Source organism: Diabrotica virgifera, chromosome 3 (genome assembly GCF_917563875.1).
Source record: "Diabrotica virgifera virgifera chromosome 3, PGI_DIABVI_V3a".
Taxonomy (NCBI): Eukaryota; Metazoa; Arthropoda; class Insecta; order Coleoptera; family Chrysomelidae; genus Diabrotica; species Diabrotica virgifera.
The window spans coordinates 106,159,818-106,174,768 of record NC_065445.1 but is presented as its reverse complement, the minus strand read 5'-3'; the positions used below and the strand labels follow the sequence as shown (position 1 = coordinate 106,174,768).

Here is a 14,951-nt window from a genome sequence, read left to right as displayed (position 1 = left end):
CATTCTAAATGAGTAGATATGTTACTACCGATTTTCGCGAAAGTTTCACAAACCAAATGAATTGACGAAGAATCTCCTTCAAGACGTGTTATTGCTTCAGTAATTGGCTTAAGCAATTCAACAAGAGCGCTAGAATTTATCCAGAATCCTTCATCAAGTAAATTTGCTTTTGCGCTGCGTATTCTATCTTGAATTGTTTTATCTGGAGATATTGCTAGACGTTGTAGGACGGACTTGCATTTAGTCAGATCTTGAAGACATTTTACATGTGAACCCCATCTTGTTTTTACAGGTAGGCTAAGAGACACTCCACACTTCATCTCATTTCTTATTTCTGTGAATTGAGCTCTCAGTACTTGACACTGGTTAATAGTTTTAACGATATGTATAATATGTGACAAATGTGTCTCTATTGAAGATAATTTCAAAATATCGCTGCACAATAAATGTAATGTGTGCGCTAAACAGCCGTATGATACAAGATGGGGATACATCTCTTCACATTGTCTCACAGCCTTCCTCATATTCTTTGCGTTATCAGTCACAATAGCGAAAAATTTTTTAGGTCCATACTCCTCCAGAACTTCAACCATTAATTTTGTTATATATTCTGCGGTATGCTTCTCTGCTTTTGTTAGTACTGATTTGACAAATAACGGTTCGGGTGTTGTAACAATGAAATTAATTACACTTTCATTTCGCAAGTTGGACCAACCATCGCATTGCAATGATAAATTGTCAGCTTGCTTAATTTTATCATTAACTTGAACTTCAACTCGCTCGTACTCTTCGGTCAGGAGACGATTTGATAACATATATCTCGATGGTAAGGTGTATGAAGGTCTAATTTTTTTAAAAAACAATTTCCAATCTTCATTCTCGGTAATTGAATGTGGTGCTGAACTGGTGTAAATAGCTCTAGCAAGCAAAATATTCAATTCGTTATTTTGTTCGTGTGTCATTCGATCACAAAATGATTGTATTCTGTTGATTTTTGTGCAAACAGGTGTTTCCACATGAATGTTATCAGAAGCAGATGTTGATGCTGTGGAAACCGTTGATGATGTACAAGCAGCATCAGTGTTATCGTTATCCAATTTTGCCGATGTGATCTTTTTCATGGATGTTTCAAATGGAAATTTAGAGTGATTCCCCTTTGACTTTGGAGTTAAAATATTGAATTTAAGTTTTATCATATGCGGCACATAAGTGCATTGTTGAAGATGAGATTTCATTCTTGTAGCATTTTTTGCATGTACACTCTTGCAAAATTTACACCTCACATTTATGGTCTTTTGATTAGAAGAACCCGCAGGTAACACTTCAAAATAAAGCCAGATATCTGTCTTACGTTTCACCATGTTTTATGACCTAAAAAAAATATTCAGGTAGACTTAAACATTAAGAAGGGAAAAAACATTATTTTTCAAAGTATTTGATGGGCACGAGGGCATAAAAAATTGTTAGGCATCCTTAAATAGAAGAAAGATTAAAATTGAATCTGTGTAACAATTTAATGAAATTCGAATAAGCAGAATACTGGATCGGACAACTACATTATTTTGCCCTCAACGTTATCAAAATTTTTTATTTAGTAAGTTATGTCAGTGTAATTCAATTACACATGCTACATGCACAAGTACCCCCGTTGCTCCTATCATTCTTATAGTTATTGTACAGTAAACTAATCTAAAAAATCGAATAAAACTTGGTAAACCGAATTCAGAATTAAGTACTGTAGCCACATATAAAATGACGCGCGTTAGATTTAACGTACAGTCGATATGCGATAGGCCCGCCCCTGTGTTTCCCAATCTAAGGTTGCTATGGACATCACCGGCACGTGTTTTGCTGTTTGTAGAAATAATATATTTCTTACCTTATAGTTTCTGTGCTTCCTTATAAATAAATGTAAAGTAACCAACGCTGCGTGAATGAATAGAGAAAGAACAGTCGAAAACTAACTTATACATACACATTACACATACAATAACAGAAATGTAAACATAACCTGCCTGACTCAGACTAAGGAACGACTAACGAGCGACGAGCGTAATAGCACCCACTGGTTCGCGCGCGCCGGCACCGGCGCACCGCACTTACGACAATTGCGCGCGCATAAGTTGCCATAATATATGTAATTTTACCAGTAATTACATAAATTACGGTAATTTATGTAAATTTATCATAAGTTACGTTAAATTTCATAAATTACGTAAATTCCAAAAATTACATAAATTACATTAAGTTACGGGTATCATGTAATATTACCGTAAGTTACGTGTAATTTATGTAACGTAAGTTATGTAATTTTACAACTCACATCACTACATACAAGAGACTCGACCTGAGAACACACATGAGAACAACGAGTTGCGCGATAACCTGTTAAACGAAATGGCACGAGCCGTACAAGAGTTTAGTGGAACAAACCCATTTAGCAAACCGCCGTTACCAAGAATAAACTCTTGTAAGAAACTAGGTGCGCTGTTACAAATTATGAACACTGAAGTTCTACCCAATTATGTCGTAGAAGCTCAAACATTAGAATATTTGCCTATGCTGATCTACTGTGCAGCAACAGGAAAGCAAGTACTAATGTAATGGGCATTAAGATCAGTCCTAACAACGAAAGGACTGGTGACAGAATTGCACCTTGGGAAAAACGACTGTAAAGAAAAATTGAATCGTTGCGTAGGGACATTGGTCAAATAACGGAATATATTCGAGCAACAACGAGTAGAAAACTAATAAGAAGAGCTGAAGAAATAATGCGAAATACTCCGAGACACTCACAACATGAACCAGAAAACAACAGAGCTCAACATTGTCTGGACACATTAAAACAAAAACTATCCGTTTATTCAGGCCGTCTAAGGAGATACAAAGTCATGCAGTAACAACCGAAAATGCGACAATATACTCTTTGAGCATTCAGAGAAGGCGTTTTATAGGAAAGTTAACTCCAATGTAGAAAATGAAAATAAAGCATGCCCAAGTCAAGAAGAAATTCATGAGTTTTGGGGAAACCAACTTTCAACGTCAGCTACTCATAACAACAATGCTGGATGGATTAAAGACACGACGAACAAGTGTCAACATTACAATAATATTCCTTACGAACCCTTCACCATATGTAGATCTATGTAAAAATAAATGTTTACTTCCCATAAATCTAAATTTAATAATATTTCATAAAAATATAGAAATTTTAAAATCTTTATATGAACACACCAAGAGATGTAAATTTAAATTATAACCTGTCATCACATATTAGGCTTTAGTATTATCCCGACAACCTTTGTTTTTTACCTAATGTTTTCTTACCCCCCTAACCGTGGCCCAATTCTGATACGTCTACTATAAAAATGTCCTGACCGGCCCCTGGACGAGAAGTTATGTTACCCAGTTTTCTTCCATGTTTCCCTAAAATTTTCCTGCTTTAGTTTTAGTATAAACATATTTATAGATATAAAAAAAATTAAAAAAAAATAATAATAAACAAAAAAATATATAAAAAAATATATATTATATAATAAATAAATAAAAATGTATATATGTGTATTGTGCATGTGTCTGTATATTATATGATATATGAAAATGTGTAATATATTGTAATTTAACTTGTGAAATTGCGTTAATACCAAACTAGACTGGCTAATTGGCTAAAAAAAAACCCTTCACCACTGAAGAAGTCTCGAATACTATCAAAGAGCTTGACAACTGAAAATCTCCTGGACCGGACGGAGTTCAAAATTTCTGGCTAAATAAGTTTTTGAGTGTTCATGAGAGATTGTCAATATTAATTAATTATATTATGTATTTCTAATCCGCAGGAAATACCATCATTCCTTACTAAGAGAACCACTTATCTAATATCAAAGAATCAAAATAACAGCCAAGTTCCAGCCAAGTACCGCCCAATTACTTGTCTACCTAGTTCCTACTTTGTATTGTACAAATTGATCACATCCTGTGTAGCCCGGCCCCGGCGTATCTACCAACACTGTGCTCTAAACAATATCATAGAGCCTCAACAGAAAGGATGCGCTAAGGGTTCCTTGGGCTGTAAAGAACAACTTATTATCGACTCGGTAATTTCTAACCAGACATATATCAAAAAACGAAATCTCTTTACTGCTTTCATTGACTATAAGAAAGCGTTTGATTCAGTGCCGCATGAATGGCTTATGTCCAGTTGCACCAACAAATAAACGATTGATTTTTTGATTTGGATTGCACGTTTATTTTAAAATATAATAATTGTCAAAAAAATGTCAATTAAAAACAGAAATTTTAACGATTCTCCTAAAAAATATTAAATTTTTACCATCAAATATAATAACAGAACACGTTTCTTTCGAAAAAGGTTAAAATTATAATTTTTTGGGAGAATCCTTAAAATTTCTGTTTTTAATTTGACAGTATTTTGACAATTATGTTTTAAAATATACGGGCAATCCAAACAAAGATATTATAAATCATACAGAACAAGTAAAAACTTCGTTTGTATAATGGTATAAAAAGTTTATTGAAAAACTATTAAAAAGTCAATGGGAAAATCCCAATAGTTGGCTGTATACCATAGTTTAAAAAACCAATACAGAAGTAAAAACTTCGAGATGTATTCTGGTATAAAATCGTTTATTTAAAACTATAAAATGTCATAGATTGCAAAACGTTTTCGTTCTAAACAGAACATCTTCAGTGCATCCTGCCTAGTATTTTGAAACTAGCACACTGTAAATAGTGTTAACATCAGTTGGTCTGTGCCCATTGAATTGGCAAGTACCTAGCATCTTCGAGCAGGGAACCATGGCACCCTTTTAGCATCGACTTGTAGTCATAACATTTTAATATATTACGTTATGTAAACCATATACGATGATGTTAACACTATTTACAGTGTGCTAGTTTCAAAATACTAGGCAGGATGCACTGAAGATGTTCTGTTTAGAACGAAAACGTTTTGCAATCCATGACATTTTATAGTTTTAAATAAATGATTTTATACCAGAATACATCTCGAAGTTTTTACTTCTGTATTGGTTTATTAAAAAGTCATCCAAAAGGATTCGCAAAACGTTTTCAATCTAGATCAGATCATCTTCAGTGCGTTCTGCTTAGTACATGAAACTAGCAACCTTATAGAATAGGTGACATCGAGAAATATGATTTACATTTTTAAAAACTGATGTTAGTAGCGACTCTACGTCGATGTTGAACGAGAAATTTAAGAGTGCTTAAAGGGCAACATGATTCACTGCTCGATGGTAACGTGTGGTACTTCGCCAGTTCGATGGACACAGACCAACCTAGACCATCGAACTGGCAAATACCACACGTTACCATCGAGCAGTGAATCATGTTGCCCTTTGAGCACTCTTAAATTTATCGTTCAACATCGACGTAGAGTCGCTACTAACATCAGTTTTTAAAAATGTAAATCATATTTCTCGATGTCACTATTCTATAAGGTTGCTAGTTTCATGTAAGGGAAAGTGGAAGAATGGTGCGCGGCGGGTAATCGTGCGCTGCATTGTATTTCAAATTCCGTGGAAGATTTTACGAACTCAACCAGTCCTACACCTTTCAACCGATCTCATAAACGGTTTACGCCATTATCTTCAGTCGACCATTGCACGTGGACTAAGTCAGATCCGATTATTGAAAATTGCAAGAATTCTTCTAGTCTCTCCGCTCCAAAAAATAGGACGGTAAGTCCTTAGGCTTTGTTTAATTGCTTTGGACTTATTATTGATTTAAATCATGTTGTTTAACGTGTATTTTGATGCATCTGTTGGTTGATATGGTTCAGTAGTTTTCCGTTTCTGATGATGATTAGTATTTAGGGCACAAAGGGGTAATAGTGCGCAGGAGTGCGTACGATTACCCCACAAACAATGAAATGGTAAATATAAAAATTACCATTTTTATTGCCAGATGCCACGAACCAGACAGAGAAAAGAAAAAAAAAACAAAAAAAGAAAACAGTGCAGAAAGAGCTAACACCTGAGTCGTCTGATGTAACAGACGGTTATTTGTCAGATATTATCGATGAAGACGAATTAGATGATGTTGAATGAAGCTTCATTCCACCACCATTAGAAAAACCAGCTGCACGTAACGAGACATGCTCTATTTGTGGGGAAAGAGGGAAAAAAAGGATTATGATATACATGTGTGTTATGTGCCTCGGGGAATCACGCAAAATGTACAGCTGTAAATACCCCAGAAAATTATAAATGCAACTTTTGTTTACGTTAAAAATATGACATTTAAGTATGCCATACAATTCTTATTTCTTCATAATATTTTTATACTTTTGAAATAAGTGTTTTTATTACATTAATTTTAAATTAATGTTTTTTTTTCTAACATTAATTTAGTGCGCACCATTTCCCAATCTGTGCGCATGATTATCCTCATGGGTGGGGAATTGTGCGCAAAGGCACTTCTCTTCTTTTTTTAATAATATGCTTTTGTACTTTTTATTTCTCTATAACTTCTTTTACATATGCAAAGTAGAATAGTTAGGGCTTACTCTAACGTCCTGGATGTTATGATAGATTGAAAGAATTTACAACAGAATCGATTTCTGCTTAAGTGCGCACCATTCCCCCACTTTCCCTTACTCAACAGAACGCACTGAAGATGATCTGATCTAGATTGAAAATGTTTTGCGAATCCTTTTGGATGACTTTTTAATAGTTTTTCAATAAACTTTTTATACCAGCGTTTCCCAAACTTATTTTTCCGTGGCCCGGTTATTTTTGTGCTTATCCTTCGTGACCCGCTAATTTTTTTGCATACCCTGGTGTGTGTAGCCCTGGTTAACTAAAAACTTCACATTTGGAAGAAAATATGTTAATTTTATTTGGTTTTCGAAGAAAATCAGTGTTGAAAACCCTGCCTCACACTTATAGGTCGTAACAAAAGGAATTATTAAAAACTTTATCGTTTTTAAAAATATATATTTTATGAAGACAGCCAAAAATCTATTAGTGGTATTTTGTCAAATATGTCTTTGAGTGCCCTATCACAAGATAGTCCATTACTGGGATTCTACGTCCACTGTAAATTGATTCCTTATCCATGCTTTGTTGCTGTGGATGGGGGGAAAATATTCCTTCAGGTTTGCCCCAGTTCTAGAGCAGGTTTCCTTGAAAACCGCTGGAATCTCATCCGGTAATGAATTCCCGTTATACTCTTTTTGTAGTTCTGTTAGCTTTGTAAAAGATTTGTAATTTCCTGCTTTCCGAGCGGCAAATCCACAAATTAAGTTTTCTTGTTGTAGCTTCCAGCGTCTCTTATACTTTAAATACAGTTACATTGCTATCTTCTAATATCATACTTAAATTGTTCAATAAGTCAAAAATATCGCAAAGATAGGCCACCTTGATTAATCAATTAAAATCATGAAAACTGTTTTTAAATTGAAATATTGCATCCTTAGCCGTTGATGGATGCTGTTCTAAGAACATTGAAAGCTCTTTCTTGAATTCATTAAGTGTTTTCAAAACATTCCCTTTTGATAGCCAACGCACTTCGCAGTGTGACAGAAGATGTTCATGTTCACTCCCCATTTCTTTGCACAATACAGAGAATACTCTTGAGTTCAGTGGGCCATATTTTATAAAGTTTATAAATTTTACACAGTCTTGCATAGATTCGTTTAAAAACAGTGGCGTTTTTTGACAGCTAATGCCTCTGTGGATGCTACATCGCACCCAAGCACATTCTGGTGCTACGGCTTTGATCCTCGGAAAAACCTGGCGTCAGTCAGAGAGCGTCCTTAAAAAGCAAGTTGTGAAACGGCGAGGCGACCTGGCATTTTGCTTTCGTGGCCCGGTACCGGGTCGCGACCCACCATTTGGGAAACGCTGTTTTATACCATTATACAAACGAAGTTTTTACTTGTTATGTATGATTTTTAGTTATGGTATATAACCAGCTACTGGGACTTTCCCATTGATTTTGCTTAAAGATATTATACACGGTAGATTAGGCTAGTCATATGCCACTCAATGCATCGAGCTGTAACGCCGACATAGGATTGAGTGGTCTAGCCATCTTTGTCGGTTACATGCGCGGGGTCGCTTGTTTAGAAGAGATAGATAGACCACCGATCGACTGTTTCCATGCTGTTTCCGCGTTACGCTTTTTTGGTGAGTATGCCGTGTCTACCCTTGACATGTCTCTGAATCCAAATCAATCATTTATTTGTTGGTGCAACTGGACATTATAGATATATTGAAAATATGTATATAAAGTCGATGATAATATTTATAGTTAGTGACCTTTTTAAAGCATAATATAATGACTGAGTGGAAGACAAAAATTCACCTTCAAATACTTGGTGACTGATCACAATATGATATCGAAACTGAATATCAATAATTATCGAAAACTACAGTAAAAAAATATTGAAACTGCAGTAAGATTGAAATACAATTCTGACATTTATTTATTTTAATTTTCTTTTACCTCTCTTTTTACCCCTCTTTACCTCTGGACTTATGCGATTTTCAACAGTGTAGAAACATATTACAAATATTTTGCAAAAGGATACTCTTGGCCCTAGTTGGCTGTATAATACAGTTATGAGCGCACTAATAACCGGCAAAATAACGCAAAAGATGGAAAACATATTAAGTTGTGAGATAAAAAAAGATGAATCTGAATCTAGTGGAAGTGTTAAATTTAGCGATAGTAACTTATAGATTCGCATTATATTGATTGTTTTCCACCTTTAGACAGATCGGACGAGTTTGAGAAATGCCACAGTGACAGTTTTAGTTGACATGCTCCTCTGATACGTCTAAAGGTGGGAAACAATCAATATAATGTCATTTTATATGTTACTATCGCTAAATTTAACAACTCTACTACTTTTATTTCTTTTTATCTCACAATTTAATATGTTTTCCATCTTTCGTGCTATTTTGCCGGTTACTAGCGCGCTCATCACTGTATAATGTAAATATAGCACTAAGCTTATAATAGCATTACGAATAAAAATCTTTTTTTATTTTTACTTTTAAACACTAAGAACTAACACAAATGGAACGCACACATTACCGACAAAAGAATCTTTATAAAGTGAATAAAACGCATAAATCAGAAGAATTATTATTTTAATTTTACAAAGTAATACTTGTTCATATCAACTAAATATTTTAGTTGGGGATAAGCCTCAAAATTGGCTTATTTTGCACACTATAATAGATATGCACAGGTAGACCGCATCCTCGGGGTAGACCGTTTCCACCCTGACTTCGATTACACAATGTAAACATTGGGTTGATTTTTAACCTTAAAATCTTGGCGCAAAATTTTGGTCCAATGCTATTTTCATTTTTTTTGAATACTCAGAAAACTAATAAGTATTTTTGAAAAATTTAAACGCAGAATGAAAGAATACATTATTACCGAGGGCCGAAAGTCCCTGAAAAATTCTATAATGTGTATAATAATTTACAGGGGTGAAAATAGAAAAGAGAAAATTGAGTGTGATTTTTAATTTCCAATATTTTATTCAAAAGAAACTTTTTCTTTATTCTAAGGGACTTTCGGCCCTCGGTAACAGTGTAATCTTTCATTCGAAAAAATGAATGCATTTAAATAGCATTGGCAGGGGCGTAACCAGGGGCCCAATATGTCAGGGGCCCCATCTTGTCGTCTAATATATCTAAAAATGTGTCATTTTTATATTATTTTGCGCACACGTACGCAAGGTTTTTTAAGCAATGCAGTATTGAAAATAAAGTTGCCCATCAGATAGATACAATGTATCGTAGGTAATGTATTTTATATAAATATTAATAAAATTGTAGATTTGCAGATATTGTATTCGCTGATAGTAGTGCACGAGAAAGTTGTTCATCTCATAGAATAATATTTACTATGTAATAATGCGGCCGTTTATTAATTTTATTCTATACCAATAAAGATGAAAAATGTAAGTTGTCATAAACAGTGCATGAATACACTAATAGAACAGTAAATTACCGTTTTGGAGTGTAATTATCAGCGTCACGACGTATTTGCTTGGCAATTTGGATTTAGATTCTACTTATCCTCCACTTTAAAGTTTGAGTTGTGCCGTTGGTTGCTTTTACTTGGGGGTGAAAGTCACCCCTTCTCGGGGGTGAAAAATATACGTTTAAACTAAGTCCGAAAATGGATAAATTGACTAATTATAAGCAACTTTTGTTCTATAGAGCTTCTTTATCTAAGTCAATACTTTTCAAGTGACTTGCGAGTGAAAATGTTTATTTTTCAACAAAAAAACCACGTATTCAGGCGGTTTTTCGCAAATAACTCAAGTATTTTATCAAATTAAATATTATCGAAAAAATATTTTTAGCAAACATGAAGCTTATAAAAAACAAAAAAAAATGGTGTACCTATTCATGAAGTCTATCGTCACAGTAAAAGGAAAGTTGTAGCTCATGAAAAATTGTTCTTATTCGTTTAATTTCAATTCGAATATTTCAACGTGAAATAACCAACAAACGAAGCACTTTTCGGGGAAAACTCATTGAAACTTTTTTTTAAACGAGCTTTATTTTTATTTTTTATAGCATTTTATAGGAAGCTTCTAGCATCAAAACTAAGCGAGTTACGCTCAAAATAAAGTTGGCCCATTCTTTTACTAAAAAAAAACGTGAAAATCTCCCCCTAAGTTGGATCGGTTCGAAGTTCTTATTTTTGAAAAAAATTGTCCTTTTTTTAGAGAAATGCCCTTTTTTCAAAATAACTTAATAAGTATTAGCAAGGGCGGATCCAGAGAGACCCCTTTAAGAATTTAAAAAAGTATAAATTTATATATTTGCAGTTCAAATGTTTTTAGTTTCAAACACATATCCCGCTTGCTATGAGAAAAATGTTTTTAGCTTTGTGCTGAACGGTAGTAAAGGTTATGCTGAACGAGGTAAAGTGTGAGGTAACCATGCTATGCATGTATCATAAAAAAAGTAAGTTCATGACCCCCTCCCCCCGAAAATCGGTCTTGGATCCGCCCTTGACTATGAAAAATCTCAAAGAGTAAAGAAATGTAGGTTTTGCTTTTATAAATATTTTGATTTTATTTTGTTTTTCTGTAAGACAAAAAATGGTTAAAGATATTTCTGTTAAAATTACAGGTCATATAAAAAAAAGTTAAGTATGTAATTTGTAAAGCGGTAATGGTTAATTTTATTTGGGGTGATAATTAGGGGGAGATTTTCACAATTTTTTTACAAAAGAAGGCTTTAACTGTATTTTGAGTGTACCTCGCTTAGGGCCGGTTTTTCAGTGCTGGGTTAAACTATTTTTTTTGGTCACCGAAATATTCATGGTTAATCAGTTTTTCAGTACTAGGTTAGAGCTTAAACTCGTTTAAGCTAACCACGATTTTAACCGATCCTCGTTAAATGGTTTAACTCCGAATTTTGCGGTTACGCTTGCGCATTGGTGCAGTGAGTGAATCATGTTTATTTTTTGACTATCTGCCTGACAGAAGGGATTAGTTGGGTTATGTTATTTTCTTTCATCGCGGGAAGTATTCTAATACCTCATTATTATAAGGAAATTATTATTATTGAAATTATAAATTATTATCGTTATTATATAGGAAGGAATTATAAGGAAATATATTTAAATATAACTGTAACAGCTACCTATGTTTACACTTACTGTTACAGGATTTAATGCATGATTCCTAGTAATATTTTAAAAATATTATTTTATATTTGTCTACACAGCAAAATACTTAATTATTTACCAAAGAGTCTGACTTCTTATTTCGTGGTCAATCTGTTCAAATAGTGATAAGACCGTGGTCTTTGACATACAAAATCGGAAGAAAAGTCTAAATCGTCCCAGTAATTCTAATTCTCTTCTGTTATGAAACCGAGGTAGACGTTATGAACTTAACAAAGATTCCGAACTTGATATTGAATTGCATTAATCATTTTTTAATTTGGTTATGAAATTGTCTTTTATTTATTTTTCTGTCAAATTGATCATTATTTCTCGAATTGCACATGCGCACGTACAGTTACTGCTGCCAACAGAAGAAAAAAGTGGTTAGCTAACCGAGGTTTTCTTAACTTGATTTAAAGCACTGAAAACCGCTATGAGGGTTAAAATACTGGTTAAAATTTAAACTAGGTTAGCTAACCAAAATTTTAACCGCTCACTGAAAAACCGGGCCTTAGTTTTAATGATAGAAACTAAAAAAAAGAAAAAATCACCTAAAACTTTTTTAAACTCTTTAAAAAAGTTTTAATGAGTTTTCCCCGAAAAGTGCTTCATTTTTTGGTTATTTCACATTGAAATATTCGAGTTGGAATTTGACGAATAAGAACAATTTTTCATGAGCTACAAATTTGCAGTTACTTGGTCGATAGACTTCATTTTTGTATAAGCTACATTTTTGCTACTTACTTACGAATACTTACTTTTTGACTTATTTGCGAAAAACCGCCTGAAAACGTGGTTTTTTGTTGAACAATGCTGAACATTTTCACTCGTAAATAACTCGAAAAGTATTGACTGGAGCACTTCGATGGTGACATTGAAAATTGCACGGTATCGCCGTATTTCACGTTCATTTACTGGTTTATAACACATATGTATAAGTTTTTGTTACACATGTCACATTTAGTAATTTTTTAAAGGGAGCCCTCATTTCCAATTCTGCGGCGGGGGGGGGGGTGGATATGTACGCGTACGCATAAAACACAATATTTTTGTGGCTTTATGTATTTAATTTAACAGAAATAAACAGGATAACAGACAGAACTGATTTATTTTCATTCTTAGTATTCTTAGAAGGCTTGTATTTTAAGAAGTCAGCATTAAACAGGACATATTATCAAACTACAGTGCTTAAACTTTACTACAGTACTCAAATATATTACTATGTATAGTTTTACTTTATAAACATTGGTAGTGAACAACAGTCTTTTGATTGAACCAATATCACCATATACAGGGTGTTTGGTAAAGAATGGGCCATAGCTTAACCTTAGATTCTTGAGGTTAAAATAGGTCGATTTAAGCTAACTTACCTTAGTACAAAAGTTGATAATAACCGAAATACAGGGTATCAAAGTTAAACTTTCATTTTATTTATTTTTGAATATTTTCTGACAGGCATGGGACAACAACACGAAATTTGGTAAGTGGAGCTGGTACTGTACACCCTACTAAATTATGTTAAACAAACATTTCTGGCAACTACCAAAGGCGTATGATGGGGGAACGTGAATGGTTGACCCTTCCCAAATTCTACGCCACTGGCGGAATTTCTATTTTAGTGCAATTTTTTTATTCTCCAGTACTTTCTATGTAAATAACATACTCTTCATTCGTAAAGATAAAGCCATTATTTTTCGAGATATTTGAAGCTAAAACCGAATGAGCATAATACCATTGTATAACTAGACCAATTGTGTAAATAAACAATGATAATACATTAATCAAAATAAGTATGCCTTTCCATTTTTAACTTCAAATATCTCGAAAACTAATGACTTTATCGTTACGAGTGAAGAGTATATTATTTACATAGAAAGTATTGGAGGATCTAAAAATTATGCTAAAACATCAGTTTCGTCAGTGGCATAGAATTTGGGAAGGGTCAACCATTCACTTTCCCCTGTCGTACGCCTCTGGTAGTAGCCAGAAACGAATATTTACCATAATTTAGTAGGGTGTACAGTGCCTACACTTTCTGCCAAGTATGATACGGATATGTCAAATTATTTTATAGTACCGGGCACACATAGTTCTTAAAGTTTTAAATAAAGAATAAATTATTAAAAAAAATGAATATTATGTACTTTAAAATAATTTGACATATCCGTGTCATACTTGGCAGAAAGTGTAGGCACTGTACACCCTACTAAATTATGGTAAATATTCGTTTCTGGCTACTACCAGAGGCATACGACAGGGGAAAGTGAATGGTTGACCCTTCCCAAATTCTATGCCACTGACGAAACTGATGTTTTAGCATAATTTTTAGATTCTCCAATACTTTCTATGTAAATAATATACTCTTCACTCGTAACGATAAAGTCATTAGATTTCGAGAAATTTGAAGTTGAAAATGAAAAGGCACACTTATTTTGATTAATATATTATGCTCCTTCGTTTTTAGCTTCAAATATCTCGAAAACTAATGGCTTTATCATTACGAATGAAGAATATGTTATTTACATAGAAAGTATTGGAGAATCAAAAAATTGCACTAAAATAGCAATTCCGCCAGTGGCGTAGAATTTGGGAAGGGTCAACCATTCACGTTCCCCCGTCGTACGCCTCTGGTAGCAGCCAGAAACGTTTATTTAACATAATTTACTAGAGTGTACAGTACCAGAACCACTTACCAAATTTCGTGTTGTTGTCCCATGCCTGTCAGAAAATATTCAAAAATAAATAAAATAAAAGTTTAACTTTGACACCCTGTATTTCGGTTATTATCAACTTTTGTACTAAGGTAAGTTAGCTTAAATCGACCTATTTTAACCTCAGGAATCTAAGGTCTATCTATCTCAAGAATCTATGTCCCATTCTTTACCAAACACCCTGTATATTTTCTTATAACCGTGTATCTAGATAAGATTTTTATTCTTCAACGACTTCCTCTACATCATCACCATCTCCTTCTGACGCTACACGCATTTTAGTTGATTTAGGTAATAATTGGGCCACGGGAACGCTGAGACCATTTGCTAATCCTTCTAGGACTTCATTAGTTACGTAATAAGTGATAGGAGTATTGCCACTTTGCTCCAATAAATGGCGAAGTTCCACGAAGTATTGCTTAGCTTCGGAGTAGTTTCCGGATTTTACGAGATATTGGATCATGCTCGAATAAACATCACCTCTTCGTACTGCAACTTCTAAATCATTTCCAGCTGTCATTAGGAGTTGTTGACATTGTGTGACGGCTGTAA

At 33.9% G+C, this 14,951-nt stretch overlaps 1 protein-coding gene across 1 annotated transcript in view; it reads right to left on the bottom strand.

Moving 5' to 3' along the window:
- Positions 1-14,473: 14,473 nt before the first annotated feature.
- LOC126881999 (intraflagellar transport protein 140 homolog) overlaps positions 14,474-14,951 on the bottom strand; it is a 335,998-nt gene continuing 335,520 nt past the window's right edge. The window contains exon 18 of the mRNA XM_050646764.1: positions 14,474-14,945. Coding sequence (XP_050502721.1) covers positions 14,620-14,945 — 326 coding nt within the window. The 3' untranslated portion in view covers positions 14,474-14,619. The remainder of the gene's footprint in view (positions 14,946-14,951) is intronic.